An 18,618-nucleotide genomic window follows, 5' to 3' on the forward strand; every position below is an offset into this window, starting at 1 on the left:
TATCCCTCCACCGAAACTGAGAAAGGCTGCATACCAGGAACACTTCATCTCCAGCACATCTGTTTCCTTCGATAGTACAGCACAAGCGTATTTACAATAACTTTTAGAACACACAGAAAATGAAGAAAAACCTCATTTAAACAATTTTTTTAAAAAATCTGTATTTAAGTTTATGCTTCTCCTAAAACAAACTATGTATTGTACCTTTGCTGACTTGCAGTTTACTTAGAAAGGAAAAAAAGCCTCTTAAAATTAGTTCCCCCTCTCCATGCTTTCAGTCCACTTCATCAGCATTGGACTGGAATCCAGACTGGAGTGTGTGCCCCTTCTCTGCACAAAAGGACAGTCACCTTCATGCTTCGCATTTCACTAATTTAGAGACAATTCTGCTCTGCTTCCTCACCAGCTTTTCTCCAGCTTTTATATGCAGAAGCCTCACATTTTCTAGTGGATAGGACCAATGGACATCTTATCGCTTTAGGGGATTTCTTGTATATAATTGTGATATAGAAAGTATATGCAGTGAGAACGCAGTCCCGCTGTGGTACTGCTCGCTGTCGAAGACCAGCAGTGATGTTCTACTGGTGTGAACTCGCACTTTTGTCCACTCCCTCCACATGATGCTTTGACTCAATCCAAAGCGCCTGAATTCAGGACAGGATTCAGCTTTGGTCCATCACTAGCCTTGCATTGAGGCATTTCTGTTATTCCTTGCTTCTTGGGAGCCTTTACCTTAGGGTTGATAAGCTAGTGACACTATATTCTGTCAGACCAGACCAGACCCACTTAGGTCAGCCTAGAAAATGGGCAGAAGGGATACATGCTCCTCTCATCCATGTACACGGATGTTCAATTAAAGTACAATGTCCTAATTTTGAATGTAAGTACAAAAAGCCAGTCCTTAGGGCCTGATAGAGCTAAATTAGAAGTGTGCAATCAAGGGAAGCCTGGTGGGTCTTCCCAGCCTGACTGCAACCTTCTCACAGGCATATTGAGCATATCGCTTTCAATCTCAGCCCCACCACATAGATCACTTCTGGTTCTTTACTTCCTCCAATACATAAAGGTGTTTTTTCTTCCTGTCTGTGTGAGGCCTTCAGGTTGTGCAGCAGTCAGTTATTTCTTCCTAGCAGATTCCAGCTCTGGAAACTCCCTGGGTGTTATTTGCCCTGGTGAATGTGACACCTGCCTTGGTGAGATGTGTTATCTCGTCTTACTCTCTTTAGAAACAGGAATTTCACTCAACAGATTAAAGCATCTTGGGTTTTGTAGTCATATTGAGGAGACAGGGTTATAATCCTCCTGAGCGTACTGTTAAGTGACCCCGTGCATCCTATTGGCATGAATGCGCTGGATGGCTTAGCAGAACACAGTGTACCTGAGCACATAGCAACAGAGCAATTTAGAAGATATTTCAGTTATGTTGGCAAAATAATAGCAAGGAAAAAAGAGTTAAAGGATGTGCATTAACTCTATGGTCATATGGCATAACAGCTGTTGTTTAATTAGTATTTACAGTGTGGAAAAGGTCTGCCAGATGCCCATCAAAAAAAGTCAACTAAACATTGGCTATAAACCAAGGCAAAGAAAAAAATTTCTTCGTAAGTAGACACTTACAGAATTCTCTTTCTTGCTATTGCTATAGTTTTTCCTAAAAAGAAACTTCCAATGATTCTAGTGAATTAGGGGGGAAATTTGGAAGCTTGGAAACACATTTCAGTGGAGCTTTACTGATTTATGTCTGCTACAGTTCTATTGGTATCCTAAGTTGGCAATAATATTTCAAGTATCGAATTATACCAAAGCTAAACCAGAAGATGATTTTTCAAACTACAGGGACAGGATGACCATATAGCAAACAAACATTACACCCTTAATCCTTTGTTTATGACAAACAAACAAACACACACCACCAAAATACATTCAGTAATGGTTTAAACTCTCTGTTACGTGATGAATGGGTTTCATTTCTTAGGTCTAAATCCCTTTTCATGGTTTCATTGAGGATTTAACCTTTCATAAGGAACTTTTTTTCTAGTTCCTCCTTGGTATGAGGAGGTACAAGAACATTCCTGTAAAATGTGGACCTTAATTCAACCTGAAACATGATTGTATAATTCTGATCAAGTTCCAATACCTCATTTTTCATACCGTCTCTAAAAAATCTGGCACTCATAAAAGAGTAAATCACACTAATAAAGACTTTATATGTAATACATTAATATGTCCAAGCCATCGAATAGTTGAGCCATCTCCAGAGAGACTTTAAGCTCTGAAGCGTACACCTGGACCCAAACAAGAAGAGATGTTACACATCTGCGCACTGTCACCCTGGCATACAGCCTTCAGCTCAGTTGCCAGTGGTAAGGGACAGTTCTCAGACATGTCTTCTGTGTTCAGGCAGGATGATCTCAGAGCCAAAATAAAGAGTGGAGGCAATAGTAAGACCTGGCATCCCTAATGTATGCTTGCTCCTGTCTTTCCCCTCCTCACAGTTCCAGACAACTCCCACCCACCACCTTTCCTTGCCCGGAAAAAAGTCCCCATTCCTGCCCAAACAAGACAGGCAGCAGCTGCATTGGCACTTCAGAGAAGATGTGCTAGCAGCAGGCCTAAATATCTGCATGGCCTGCCTGTAATCCACAAGAATGTACAGGCAGAAATAAGGATGCCTTCTGGAAAGTCTAAGTACCAGAAAGTTGTCCTAATTTTATAAACAATCTTCTTTCAGCAATAAAAATGATAAATTTTTTTTCTATTCTGGATAAACCAAAACAGTTTTTATTTTTATAAGTTTAATATTTAGACACTGAACTATGAATTTCATCATGTTCTAAGCCTGAACTAGAGAAGACTGTTCCTTTGGAACAGCCTAACATCTGTACGTGGCTGCACTGCTCTCCATGAAGGGAACAGAAGCGGATCCCAGCCTCCAGAAGTTCGGGGGTTTGTGTATCAGAGCAGAGTCAGAGGATCATGTATCTCACCCAGTCCTGCCCCCATCTCCTTTTGTGACATATAATTTCCACAACTTTAAGTGCTTAACTAGCATTTGGAAGTTGTCTGATAGCCTCTGTAGATGTTTTTTCCCTTCCCATGACCCATAGAGTGATACAGCCTCTCGCTTGGATGCCTCAGTGAGTATGGTGTGAGGAGGCTGGATCTTCGCTGTTGTTTTTTTCACCATTTACCTCTTTTCTTGTCTGATTTGCACTGTAATTCTTAAAGGTGATGTCAAATAAAATGGAATAGTGTAGGATACATGTACAACTAGAATAAAAATACAGGAGCAGGAGATGATCTAGAAAGAAGTTCATTAAAATATGCAAAGTATTTTGAAAGAAAAAATAAGACAGAAATTAATTTCAGGGTAGAAAGCCATATAGTTGGCTATATTTGCAGACTGAGTTCCATTTGGTTACCCTGGTAAGATGCTGACCTAGAAAAAGAATGGAGACATGGTAGCTAATGTATATTATTTTTGCTTTCCCCATACATTCCATTTAATGAGATGGAAGATGAACATATACTTACTGAGATTGTGGTTATCCTTTTTTTGTCTCTCCTTTGCCATTGCTCGTGTATCTGCTTCTGACAGAAAGCAACATTTATTAAAACAGTCCTTAAGTTGCAATTCCAGTACTTCTTTCACCTTTTCAAAATGGCCTCTTGTCACAAAGACCAGGCTTCTAGTCTTTTTACTTCATTACTCTTTTTATTATTAAACAAGATCATAAGCAAATCTATATTCTACAAGTACTAAATTTTTGAGCAAGTCTGGCAGGTAGCTTAAGATTTTTTTATTGCACATTTTTTATTTAAGAACATAGAAACGCTACGGGGGGGGCATTTTTCTCTAATTTGCTGTATTTTACAGCAGGATAAAACTTACAATACACTAATGTGAATATGGATTTGTATATCCCATAATGCAAGAGTTAATCAGATTTGTAAGATATTGAACAAACTCACTGTTTTCTCTGAGTGACACTAATAAACTGTACATGGTTGTTAGCATTCTTTGGATTAATTGAATGTAACTTTTAAAGTTGTTAATCCACTAATATAGATTTACCTTGAATAGCCTTATTGTAAGCTTTTAAAAGAACTATTTGTTCTACCCTGGAACAAATTTAATGGATGATAATTTATTTATACCACCGATCAGGAGCCAATATGTGGAAGAATCCACTATGTTTCCTAAAATAATTAGCTTTATTAGAAGCATGATGTACATAAAAACCAGAGGGCAAACATGGTTTCTGAATTGCTAAAGAGGAGAACAGAAAGAAAATATTTCTCCTTGGTCATTGTTTTTTTCCTTAAATGAAACTACAAACTTCAAAATTCTCAGGAAATTAATTATGGAGATCTATTTCATTGGTAGGTTTTATTCACCTTTTAAAAGAAACATCATCACTTCTGAAATTATAAAATACTAAAATCTCAGATTTCTTTTACCTGTGAGTTCCCTTTTTACTGGTAGATTAGCTGGGCAAGAAGCATTTGTGAGACCCATGTTAGCTGGTGCCATTCCCTGGTCACTGTTATATATATCCAAAATGCTGCTAGATAGCTTGAGGGGGAGGGGGAGGAAAGAAGAATAAGAAAAAAAAATATTAAGTTAAAGACTGGAAAGATTAAAAAAACATAAATACAAAGAGCTAACTTTTTTGAATATGAGTCTGATATTCTTTAGAAGGAGCTGTGTATATGTATCAAAAGGGAAAGTTTGCCATTAAGTACTATTAAGTAAAACCGAAAGTGAAGGGTTGCAATCTGCCACTGTTCTACAAGCAGCTTTCCAAGGGCTGTTTGTGCTGGTTTCAGATGCAGAGTGAGGGCACGATATGGCCTGTTATTTAGGATACGTGTCTGTTTTTCCGTTACCGCACTTCAAACGTGAATTAGGTTGACAGTAAAAATAAACTCGCTGGTTTTGACCTACTCCGCGGTGGTTTTTTAACCACATTACTCAACTCCCAATTCATACTTCATACTGCGCCTAGTTTAGCAGTCTAAAGATTCAGTGACCCAGTTAGATGCAATAGTTAAAGTTAGAGTGGATAGAACATCAAAGAATATGTTTTAAGGGAAGAAACCATGCTGTTGTCAGGATAGACCAGATAACACAATGGTTTTAACATGCATAACATATATGGCCATGTATACCATCATCCTTATTACCTTCCAAAATGTAATATAACATTATTTCAATAAATCCATACAATGTTCTCAAAGAGAAGTATCTTTCTATGGATTCCAGATAACCAAAAATTCCAAATATTAATTTTGCTTGAATAATTTTACATATCTGAAATAGCTGTAAAATATGTAGAAGTTTGGTAAAGTTTCTACAACCATATAACCAACCTTTCAGCATTGACCATTATCTTATATATTTGTGTATGTTCATGTGAAAACAGCTTTACAAAAAGAGTCCAAGTCCAGGTTCATAAAAAAGATTTACCTTCCTATTGCATTCTAAGGCAATAAGAGCAATATTTTATTATTATTATTATTTTATCATGTATATTAAGTTTATGCAGACTTTTTTTTTTCTTTTAGGGCCAACATAGAAGGACTCAGACACTGAGTTTGGGTCCACCTGGCCAAGAAACAGAAAGGAGGAAAAAGCGAGTGAAAAATATGAGGAAAATTGTGAGTAAATCAACTGACTTGAGACACAAAAACATGGAAGGAAATTAGGAGTTATTTAAGAAAGCTGTTTTTCATAGACAAGAAAACATGTTTTTACAGATCTGCCCTGCACCCATGGATCCTGAAACACCCTGGAATTTTTCAGGCAGGTCACTGTGACACCAACGATAGGTCTGCTAGGAACAAGCTTTTTTTAGATTGATCATTTCTCTTCCTGTAGAGAGCGTGAGCTTCAGCACAAGTTATTTTGAATGGAAACACTTTCCCAACGATTTGCTCAGTTTGAAATTTTTCCGTGGCAGTGCTTTCTATGTCTTTGTATTAAATCTGCAATTGTAAATAAGTTTTGTGTTTAAATAATAATTTTACTAAATTAGCTAATAACTTCACTAAATTATCTGAGAACCTAGTTTGTGTTCAATTCTCCCAGTGTACAACCCATAATGAAATTAAGCAATCAGAAATCTTTTTGAATACATATAAATTCCATGCTCATATTTGTAGAGGTGTATTACTTAGAACTGACAATTTTTAAACACCATTAGATATCACAACAGCAAGTCAGTTTTGAAAATCTTCTTACATATTTGATCTCTCAATGAAAACACTTTTTTAAAGAATGTTTGGAATCTAGTTGAGTATTACTCAAGAACAAGCTATGTTTAATATGCAGGATTTGAACGCTAAGCGCATTCGCACGTTAAGCACCTTTGTTTCATTCCAGAATGGTAAACTGACAAGTATTACAGAATTCGCTGCAGCTTTACCTTCGCATTTCCTTTGTTCCAGGGATAGCATAACTATATAACAAGAGTGAACTCATATTAGCCCTAGACACATATTTTATGACTTTCTACATTCATGTAAATAATATTGAAGTGATATGAAAACAGAATTTTAATATTTAGTGCTGATATAAAAAAAAGAGAGTCAGTGTGACTCCTACACTTGTTCCAGTGGACTTTGGATAAGGCTGTTACGTGGTTTAGGCTACTGTTTTTGTGAAATGCTAGGAAATAGTAACCATTGAAAATAATATAATCTAATAAATAAACTAACAAATAAGAAATGCACATCTGTCATATTTTATATATTTCACACAGCCGTGTACATGAGTTCAATAACTTGCATGAAATCGGTGGTAATCTTTTTAATTTATAGGACTATCAATACCATTAATGGAAAAATCAGAATTATAAAACACAATTTGACACAAACACATGACATACATCAATGATTACTTCTAATTTTCAAGCAGTAATTCATCTTTATCCTTGAACTATTTTCAAATTTCTACAGTGTATTCAAACGACAAGGCCCAAATCCAAGAGAAAAGGTCATGAATGGCCAATTTAGCTGGTAATGAAAAAATAATTCTAACATACATGAAAGTTCAGAAATGTGTGAGGGTTCAAAAGAGGGTGAGTAAACTCAACTTAAAGCCAAAGGCAAGCATTTCAGCTGAATTTGATTACACAGTTGATGAAAGTCCTTCCATCTAACTCATTTGCCATTGTCTGGAGTGACAAGAGTTCAACCACCTCCTTCCATCAGCAGAACTGCTGGGGCAGTGTCATCCCACACAGCCAGGGCTGCAAGCGAGTATCTGTCTGTGGTCTATGTCTGGCTGCACTAATGCTTCCATTGGGCAGTGAAAGGCATAAAATATTTTCACAAATGTCCCTATCATCTTTGTTTCACACAGATGGTCTTCAGCAGTTTTCCGCTCATCATTTTGCAATTTTTTTCAGTCATTAGGAAAGCAGAGTCATAACTCCCATGTGGAGATGATGAAAATGAAACCCAAACCCAAGTTATTCATCTACTAATGGATACATTCCTATAACCTCACTAATTAGAATGATTCACATGTGTGTTAATCACTAAGAGTGTCAAAACCAGTGTTCTGCCACGCCATTAAATAGAAACTTTGATGTAATGTTAACTGTCTTAAATTATTCTCCAGAACTTGGACATCAGAAAATAACCCTATTCAACAGCACTGTCACAGAGAGCCTACAAAATTCTCACTCATTTACCTATCCAAAAGCACTAATTTCTGGGCTGCAGAATCTGTCTTTCTAATTGAAACGTTCACCAGTGAAAAATGCTGTGAAAAATACAACCACTTTCAATAATCCATAGGTAGGTTACTTTTTGTCAATAGATAATGATTTGACCCTCCTTAAGTCCGTCATCGTCTCACTCAGTGTGCTGAAGGAGTGGATAACAGAATAAACAGCTTACGTATCTGGCTGTAAAAAGGACACACACAAAAAAAGGTTCTTTTCTTCATACCTACATCCCATCCAGCCTTTGGTTTGCTGTCTTCCCTTCACCATCCATCTGGGTGATTCTGCTCAGTACAAAAGCAGTTGAGCCAACTGCACTATCAACTGCCTCTTTCTTCCTGTGCATTTGGCAGAAATCTCCAGCATATTGTAATGGCCACTAAGATGTATAAGTGACTTCTTTGTGGGTAGAGCCACTGATGATCTTCCTTTGACACACTGTCTTCATTCTCAGTTAACCAGCACAGCATTTTCACACTTAGAGTAGGGAAAAGTGTTCACCCATAAATTAGACTACCTTTGACAGTCACTTCGTTCCTACAGAAATGGCGACACACGGAAAAATCCGCTATGAATTAGTGTGCAAGGAATAACTCTCATTGTCAGGATTTAGGATCAGGAGAAGAAATAGGGGGTGATTAATCTGACCCGACTTGTACACTTAGAGTGAACTGAATCACCCCTGTTTCTTCTTATTGACTCTAAAGAAAACCTGGGGTGACTGTTGCAGGCTTTCCACATGTACCTTCTCATGAAACCTCACTGTGGTCCTACTGTGAAAATTTCCAGATAAACTCTTATTTTAAAAAAATCACATAAGAACAACAAAGCAAACCAGACTGTATCTTTCTTGGTAAATATTCGCATTTCTGATTATGAGTGGGTTTTAAAAATACAAAGTCAAAAATGGATCAAAGTGTTTTGTTGAAACTCTCTACCTGAATTTGTCCTGTATTGATATCAAGCATGGCAAATCCCAAGGAATTTCCATGCTAATGCTACTGAACACTGAAAACAATCTTAAAATAGAAGTTGGCCAATTTTGATATAACATGAGGAAAGATAGGGGTTTTTTCTGTCAAACCGGGAGACTTTTTTAGAAATGTAGACATCTGGAAATAACTGATTTTAAAGTCAAAAAATTAAAATATATAGCACAATATATTATAGAAATAGTGTGTCAAAATACGTCTAGTCATTTGGATGTGCACCAAAACTCCATACACCATAATGCAATTTATTTCTTACAATGTCATGTAAGCAGGGAAAGTTTTTTCAGTACCAGGGTTTCAAATAGTTTCCAGTTCTACATTACAAGATAAATATATACATTGAGATAATCTTACAAAAATTCAATGCAATCTTACTAAAAGTACAAATCATTTGCAATGGTATAATTATATGATATGTGCACAATGATGATCTTACAATTATCTAGCACTGTCAAATCTGATGAATACCAAAGCACTTTAAAACTCCAGCTGATTATACTGCATCGAAAGCATCTTCTTGCTTTTGGTTTAGAGATGAGGAAATGCAGACATTTGTGTATGAAAATTCATAAGTCCCAGGAAATAATTTATTTATCCTGCAGGTGTCATGAGCTATATCGATTCACACCTGTGTTGTTCTGAGAAGTCCTGGTAAGTCACATAATTTCCAAGCCTTTCCATTCATGATACACATATTTATGTATGTGTGTCTGAGAATTTAGATGCAAGTGGCTCATAAAGGGTGAGCACACACGTAATAAAAAATAGCAGTATATAATTAGCCAATTTTCGTGCTTCTAAAATGCATGGACAAAAGACTAACAACCTTTAACACAGCAAATGGTTAAGTGGGAATAACCAGTGACAGTGTGGTACAGGAAGAGAATAATACCATATCTAATTAAAACTGCAAGGAGAATTAAAGAAAGCAGACTGTAATTAACGAAGTTAGCATTTGGCAAGGACATTGGGGTTAACGTTCTTCCTTTTGTGTAAAGTGTCATGGGATCTTCAATGCCTGTGTGCAAAGACTGGAACATGAGAATTTCCATTCATGGGGCTCAGTCCTGAAAGATGCTCAACTTTGAAGCTTAGACCAATTATAAAAGCAAACTTCAGCCGGAGTACCTGAGCGAGTGCCTGGCTTGAGCTCAGCAGCACCTCGCAGGAGCCTGTGACCTCGTGCTTGCTGGCAGTGTCCAAGACAAGTACTGTAAAGGCCTCATCCAGAGGAGCTTGTTATATTCAATACTTGGGCCTGAACTGCTTTGTGGCCAGGATGGTGTGGCGAATATTGAGGGTTCGTTACCCACATGGACGTCTAGCAATGGACAACCGTGATCACAATTTGCGGTCTCTAATACCAAGTCATGCTTTATTTTTAAAGGGAAACGTTACTAAGCCAGGAAAAAACGACACCTCATTAAGGGAAATGATGCAGTATTTCAAATCCCATAGCATGGCAGCTATTGGTAAATGTCATGTAATTTCAAGGAAGACTTCAACCAAATAGCACTTCCATATCTTCCAGGAAAAAAAGTGAAGGATTATTAATATGATAATAAAACACATGGATGAGGATTGTCTGTGCCTGTAACCCATAGTCCCTGGACAGCTCTATGTCACGATAAAGTTCACTGACGCAATCGGATACTATTTAAGTATTTTTCCATTTTGGCTAATATTTGTATGCTGTATTTGTATTACACTAACATCCAAGGCAGTAAGGATCATGGCTCTATCAGTCATTGTTGCATAGCTAGAAAATAACAGCTCAACCCTGTTCCAAAGTCAGCTAGATTTTTCTGAATTTAAAAATTCTGCTGAATGTGGTAATGCCCAGTCTAGACACAGGGACCCTGAACTAGAAAGCATTTCCTGGATAGTAGGTTCATTTAACGTATCATCACATAATCCATTTCACAAACCAATAATGCTATGTCTTAAAACCAATTAAGTTTCACATCTCCAGAATTTTTATGCAGTGGGTTCCAAAAGTTGAATGATCACAAATTATTGTTAAAAACTTTTCTTTGTATTTCCATTCCTAGACAAATTTTATTTTGGTTTCATGTTTTTTTAACATATAAAGTTCATTCTGTAACCTCCCCATGTGATTATTGTGAGTGACCACAGCTCCCTTAAGCCTTTGTTTTGCCAAGTGGAACAGGCCATGCTGCTTTAGCCAGAATTCCCATGCTATGATTTGTCCTAATAGGCATCTGTCTACCTTTCCTGCTTTGAATTAGTGTTTCTGATGGGTGGACACCTTTGTTGGTCTACAACATTTGAAAAGTTTTGTAACCAGTGAATTCCACAGTGGATATTTCCTTGTGTCTCTTGGAAATCTCTCTCGTGATGGATCCTAAGGTCATATTTATCTCCTTTCTGCAGTCCCATCATTTTGATGGCTTATAGTCATCCTCTGAGCAACTAATGTAACCAGATCTTTCTCTGTCATCTCCAGTTAATGAGCTCTCAGCTTACTGCAGACATTCCTGTTATTAGTATTTAAATGAATGACCTTGCACTCAGTACTATTACATTCCTTCCATTTATACTATTCTGTCATCACAGTCATATAATTCTTCCTCTATGATATCCTCATCTTCCTTTGTATTGGCAGTACTTTCTACTTTTGCTACCTCAGTAAATTTCATCAGCATAAACCTATTTTTTGTACCAAGGTCACTAATGAAAATATTAAATAAACTGTGGCTGAGGATTGATTCTTGGAGCACTTCATTAATATCTTCTCTTTTAACAAAATCTTTACCCTCTCTTTAGCTTTCCCCTTTAACCCGAAAAGAATCCTGTTCAGTTTCTTTCTATACGATCTGTATTGTATTTTACTAATATGCCTTCATGAAAGAAGGCTACAATCAACAAACCCTGGATATGCAAGACTAACTAGAAAGACTAATTACAGAGCAAACGGCTCTCCATACATCCAAAAGGATGTCACTAATCATGGAAGTGACAGAGGGTATGTACATTTTTACAGAGCAGACACCTCACATGTTCTAGTTACCTAAAATGGCTAAATCCTAGGATAGCAAGAGCTTTTCAACAAAGACATCGTTTCCCTTGAGGGACCTGGGAGCAGGCAGCAGGATAGACTGTTCTGTTGGTGGAGGCTTATTTCCAGCTACCATTTCTCCCAGGACCTTAGTTCCCCAGGCACATTCACCAGCCCAAGCGTATGATCAGAAAACATCCCCAGATAATACAGAGGTCAGGACCAGACTGCCTCTGCCAGAGGTCTTCATTCTGCCCAGCTTGGAACAGCCCATGAAAAAGAGGGCAAGCAGGAAGCAAGCTGTGGGAATAGTCCTGCTAGCAGAAACTTCCTTTGCTATCCTCTTTTCCAAGTTAATAACCGCAGACATGCAACTCACCAAGTGTATCTACACGCCTATATTTCCTGCGGTAACAGAAGTATGGCATACATCCAGAGTAGCTGCTGTGCAGTACAGACCGTTCTGAGGATCATTGGCCCATGGTCAGATTGCCTGTACTGCACCTACAGACTTGGGAAACGCAAATATCAGGGAAGCATAGCACACGCTGCTTTATTTGTCACAAGAAGAAACTATATAGAACCTGAAAGGTTGGGCACTGTATCTGCAAGAGAAAATTTCTTTTGGTGCTTGGTAAAAATTAGTACTTGGGTAAAAATTAGTACTTGCGCAGACTGCATCTAGACTAACATGTTCACATGTGAAATATTGGCACAATACTTTATTCTTTCCCACCCCTAAATATAACCCACTTAAATCATGTTCTCATGAACCTAATTGATAGCATCACTTCAAAGAACAGTTTTGTAAAATGAGGCTACTTCTCCCTCTTAGCCACAAAAAATGTTAGCACCCATCCATTTCAATGTGGTTCTTGCTTATTCATTTTAATTAAAAATCAAAGCGGGGATTTTGCACAGCTTTTATGCTAATATCATAGGCATCCCAAATGTAGAAACCTGAATTTGGAACTGCGTCCACAGTTCATTTTACGTATCAAGTAAAATTCAGTTTATTCAGTATTTGTAATAATGGGATACAAAAAAATAAAAAACACAAACAATTCTTTCTCATTCCTTTCCCATTTATTCAGGACAGGTAAACAAAATCACTTTGCAGTCTTTGAAGTTCACGGATGAATTTCAAAATATGCGTTGAATTTGACCGAATAGTGAGTTGATCAATAAGTGTATAATAACCCAAATCCATTTTCTAAATTATATACCAGGTATACCAGGTAGTAGTATACCAGGTATTTCCAATTTTTGACAAGGGTAATTCTTGTATCTTCAATGCACATTTTAGTTAATTGGGACTTTTCGTCTAATTTGCAGGTATTGCAGACAGAATGAATAATCTTGTGGGTCAATAAAAGTCCTGTACTCAGAGACTGGGGTTCAACCTCTGGATTTCTTTTGCAATTGCTGTGTTGCTTGAAGAAAGGTGAACAACAAAGACTGTGACATCCTTTTTTCTTTGTAAGGATGTGTTTACACTGTCAACTATGAAAAAAATTGTAGTATACTGTTTTCAGAGTCTAGAACAAGAAGATCTCATTCACGGCTAAATATTTTAGGTCTTTTTGTAATTGCAATATAAAATACTTATATTTGAAAATAGGCTATCTCTAGTAATAACTAATGCCCAAATGTTCCTCTTTGTCTTTTTATTGTCTAAAGAGAACAGCAGAAAAGCAAATGCTTCCCTTTTCAGACTTGTTTTCCTTAGAACAAATTGTATCTCCTTCTATATTTATCTTTAACATGGTTCATAATTACACACTGCTCAACCAGGGACTTAATGTTCAGATATATTATAATACATATTATATATTATGCATGAAAAATGGTTCATTTTTTATCTTCAAATAATGATCATCAAGCTGGTTCATTATTCATCAGAGAAAAATGAACTCTGTTCATATTCCCAGTTACAGTACATTCCTGCCCTGATCATATACATAGAAGTCCATTGGCTAGATAAATGTCTGATCAAATATGACCAAGCAAACGAATTTTCTGGAGAATCAGCCTTTTGCTGGAGAGTTCTGTTCCTTCAGTTATCATCTCTTAACTATATGTTTTTATCTTTTCGTGGTTTTTCTGGTTACAAAGCTAACATAACAGGCACGGACCAAAAGTGAAGTGATGTGATCTTGCCGTCACCCAACTGGCAGCTGGAAATCAAATGTCACTAGAGTACTGCCCCACTAATCTCCAGGGTCGGAAACCCAAAGATGACAACTAAATGACAGCACTTTTCACTAGTAACAGCAGCTAATGTACTAATTCCTGCTTCCATCCAACAACTTCTATTTCTCTGGCTACCACACGTAAATGTATATACGAAATAACTAAATTTTTCCCTCTAAAAACAATGAATAAACGTCACCACAAAAACGTAAGAAAAGTGAAAAATTGAGGCTGAGGGACAAGTGAAAACTAGGTTTGGGGATTTTTTGCGGGATTAGAATATGGGACATTTTGTCTTAAATATAGATGCTAACATCTCTATTACCAGTATTTATATTATGTACTCTATACATATTATATACTTTATATTATATCCTCAGACATTTCACATATCACCTACGTATCTGAATACGTTACAGCAAAGTGTCTAATCATTTCCGTTATCTAGTGTATTCAGATAGATTAACATGTCCCACACAGAGTTTCATTTTGGTTGTAATTCCTTTCTGTAGTAGTTGATTTCAGATATACTCACGAGTGTTTATTCACATAAATGCATAGTAAACTACTGTACACATATAGTAAAGGTCATGGAAGGCCTTGGCTGTATCTTTCAGGAAATTTTTCTCAAAATATTTCTCCAAATGGCCCTCCACAAATATGTGTTTTCCAGAAATTAGTTTTATGTTGCAGTAAGAAGCTTGACTGTGCCTGGAAAACAAAGTGGTCACTGTTGTTGCATCTGAGCTCACAAGTCTTTTATTCTACCTGTGTAAATGCCATTGACAGAAATTCATAAAGTTTAACTCAAGAAGTGATAATAACCTATATGCTATAGGCCCCAAGGAGCTTAACATAGCCTCCTCTGTCATCTACTTCAGACTTCGGGTCTTGCATTGCTGTGTACAGACACCATCACGAGACATGCAGCAGAGGCTGTACCTTGGGGCTTTGGGATAAGACAGAATCTGCCTGGTGGCCCCAAGCAGCAGGAATTTACTTGCAGATCCTGCTGCACGAAAGCTTAGAATTAGCAAGGAGTGCCCAGGCATTGAAAAAATGCATTACCCATCAATGAAGGCAAACTGCAATATGACAACACACGTTCAAAATCCTTTCCTTTGTCCGCCAGTTCAAGATCTACTCCAAAATGCTGATTTTTATATTCTTAGACACTGTGATTTCTTGAGGAAATTGAGGGTACTTATAGCGAAGAGAGAAACCTCTGTTTTTTTAGTTTTCATATGTATCTTTTGTTTTGCTGTCCTCAAAGGCTGCAAATATGACCGAATACAGATATTTACAGTGTGAATGTGTATTTGAGCGAGTTCTTTAGAATCCCCTTGGATTCAAGGAGGGAAACATAGGCTTGTTTGGTGCTACTCATTTCATACTAAACGTTACATCTAAAATCAGTGAGATAAATTGCAGGCTGGAATTGCTTCTGTATAGTAATGGAGACAAGAGTGAGACATTCAGCTGCAGGTAAGTGAACTAAATGTGCATGGATTAGGTGAGACGAATTCAACTTCCTTTGTTGTCCTACCAGTTGATAATGAGATAAGGTTAATCAAACATTGATAAATCATTGATTTCTGTAAAACTAACAGATCCTAGTTGTGTATTTCTGCAGTAAAATACCACTAGCACGTTTCCTCAGTGAGGGACCATATTAGCCAATGTTGATGTTGAAGTTAGTCTAATGCTAAAAAGCATTAAAATTTCCTTATGGGTTGTTTCCAATATGCAGAGCCCACAAAGACTTTCAGAGACATGCAGTGTATCTAAAAGATCAGGATATGCTATCAAAGCACATTTTTACTAAAAACAAATGAGCATATTAGGAGAATTAGAAACATGTTTTATCTATCCTTTTCTCCTGCCGCTCTTCAACATGTGTTAAGCTCTGAGATGAAGACCGTGTTTGTGAGAGGTACTTATATACAAACTGTGTACTGTAGAATAATACTTCCATTTGTGCCTATTTGCCTTTCCAAAAGAGAAAAACAAAGAGGAAAAAAATGAACTTTTCCTTCAATTTATAGCTATAAAAAAATTTACTCCAGTTGTATGAAGCCTGAGTCTTCTGGCTACCTTCAGCCAGAGACATCTACTCTCAAAATAGAGAGGGGTTATTAGACATTGTATTGTTATAGAGTTAGAGACAGAGCTGAGCTATTTGGGCATTTTGCACAGCTTTTGAATGCTGCAACTATGTAAAAGTAGATTGCAGTTCTCCTGACCCAAAGTATTGTACGGTCTATGCTATGAAGACCTTTTCTACAGCACGAGATAAATCACAAACACTCATACCCAATATATTTGGAGGACTCAGAGCTTGCAAGAGAGCTGTGCACTGCCCATTTCAGCCTCAAACTACAATATTGTGTGAAATACTGGTAACAGACCTTCATCTGGCATCTGTATGACATTCAAAACAGCAGTGGCAGTGATGTCAAAAGACACCTCCAGCTGCAGAAAACAGACCTGAAGAGCTCTCAGTTTGTGCATTTCGTTGATAGTTCTCTGCAACTGAAAGACACAATTTCCTATCTAGCACCTTTATACTTTTGAAGAAAGACAAAGAAAATATTTGCTCACCAGTTTTATTTTTGAGGAGTCTATTATTTCCTCAATAGCTACCGACTGTTCTTTCTCCTTCATTTTTCTTTTTCGTTAAACTTTGAAACGATACCAGGGAGTGCTAGACAGAAGTTTATATACTTAGGTGAACTTTGATTCTTCCTTGGACTTTCAGACTAATCTAGTGTAGAATGTGATTGACAAAGCATTTTCATTGATGTTATGCAGCCTTTTCAAGTTACCCAACCTAAGCAAATGAGGTTGTTAATGTTTACTCTGGCCCTTTCTCTAAAATGGTTTCAAACTTCAGCAGATTTTATAAACTTATAAAGGTTGCCAAATGACATTGGTATTCACTAAATAAAAAATACTCATGATTATGCAGCAGGGGGCTGCCTAGATCAGCAATACTATGTGCACCTCTAATGGAAACCTGGTTTTACTTCATGATTGAATAATCACAGCAATTATCGAATAAAATACTTTGGAGGATACCTGCTTGAATTTCTTTTTTCTGCATGATTCCTGGCAATGGGACAGACAGCAGCTTTTGTAATCCATCCAGATGACAACCATCGGTATTTGACAAATAATTAATAAAAATACAAATTATTAATGCCGTGATGAGAAACTGTGACCTCAAAGACCTTGTAAGAGCTGTGAGATTTCACAGACAGACTGCACTGTGCTTTTATCAATCAATAGTGTCTCCACGAAATCAAATGCAGACTTAACAGATTTAATCAGAACTTTATACCAGCTGTAGTTAACAGGATTGTAAAGATTAGAGAAGGAAAACATCTGCCCTCTCCTGATCTAACCTGTAGTGCCTGCCTGTACAACACGAGGTTTTTTCAAATGTCAAAGGAGCAGACCGAACACAAGTGAGCCACAGGGCAACTGAGGATTTTCTCCAGAAGCCGTTTTCCTGCAAGAGTGACAGGAGTGGAGCCGTCCCAGTGGAACGGACGCCCAAGTGGGCTGGAAGCAGACCACAGCTCCCTCCCAGCCTTAGTGACACAGCGCGCTGTGAACATGTGAAATGAAGCAGTGCAGGCGAAGCAGCGAAGCCCTGCAGGATCCCTCAAGAAGGTGACCTGTTCCAAGGTAGCGCCTTGGCACAGCACACCCTAAGCTGCTGCCATCCCCCAGCCCAGCTGGCCCACCGGCTCAGCCCTGACATCAGACGGCTAGCAAAACCCTTTCCAGCATGCCCGGGTGCTTTTCCTCCCCTCACTGCTAGTGGTGCCTCTCTCTCCCAGTCTTTACACCCGGTCAGTTACAGAGGCCTTTTAGTGATTTCACTTTATCTTACAGACAAACACTTGAGTTCTTGGAGACGCAGCAAAGCAGATGTGAAAGCTGAGAAGAATCTATCTACACCTTCCCTTGTTAACAATGGTGGACAACATGGAGCCAGATCTGTGCTGTTCTGTTTCTTCCTACACCACACAAACAGGAGATGACTAGCAATGGGATCTGTGGGATCTGCTGCCCCTTAGCTGTTGCTTCCAATCAGAACAAATAATAATACATTATTATCTGATATAATCTTTTAAAGTTATTTAATTATTATCTGATTATCTAATAATTAAACCAAGCTTCAATTGAGGTGCAGTACCATTTCATTAAAATGGTACAAGCAGCAATAATATTTATGTCGTTGTTTTAATTCTTCTTTTTCCCAGCATATATATCACATACATCAAGTCAGATTCAGAGAAGGACTGAAGACATTTAGCTGGATTCACAATAGACAAAGTTCCGAACAACAGATTCATTGCTTATGACAGCTCTAAATCTCTGAGGTGATGTGAACTTCAAAGCACCAATGACAACATAATGATTTCAGTACACAGTCAGAGCTGGAGCTGTTGGAGGAATTAATGCTGTTTCAAATCTTTAAGTATTTCTTTCTTTTAAAGCAAAGAAGAATTTTGGAAAATATTTTGCAGATTTTTTTTTTAGATAACTTGTTTTAACAGTTGTTTGTTGCAGCTTTTGCCACTGGACATGGTAAAAACATCAATGAAAAGGTTTTCTGTGGAGAAGCTTTCCACTTTCTCCCAAGCAATCCGAAAGGAACTGGTCCATTTTG

The 18,618-nt window shown here is 37.5% G+C and overlaps 1 protein-coding gene across 4 annotated transcripts in view; it reads right to left on the bottom strand.

Annotated features, from left to right (window-relative positions):
• Positions 1-18,618, bottom strand: part of TFEC (transcription factor EC) — a 71,638-nt gene that overhangs the window by 13,326 nt on the left and 39,694 nt on the right. Inside the window, exons 1-3 of one of the 4 annotated variants that reach the window (XM_063323226.1) lie at positions 16,539-16,643; positions 4,462-4,576; positions 3,535-3,588 (exon numbers count right to left, since the gene is read on the bottom strand). In XM_063323226.1, the coding sequence (XP_063179296.1) occupies positions 3,535-3,588; positions 4,462-4,576; positions 16,539-16,601 (232 nt within the window). In that variant the 5' untranslated portion in view covers positions 16,602-16,643. Of the gene's footprint in view, positions 1-3,534; positions 3,592-4,461; positions 4,577-16,538; positions 16,644-18,618 lie in introns of those variants that run through there. The other 3 variants (XM_063323225.1, XM_063323224.1, XM_063323223.1) reach the window with 3 other exon arrangements.

Source organism: Chroicocephalus ridibundus, chromosome 1, assembly GCF_963924245.1.
Source record: "Chroicocephalus ridibundus chromosome 1, bChrRid1.1, whole genome shotgun sequence".
NCBI lineage: Eukaryota > Metazoa > Chordata > Aves > Charadriiformes > Laridae > Chroicocephalus > Chroicocephalus ridibundus.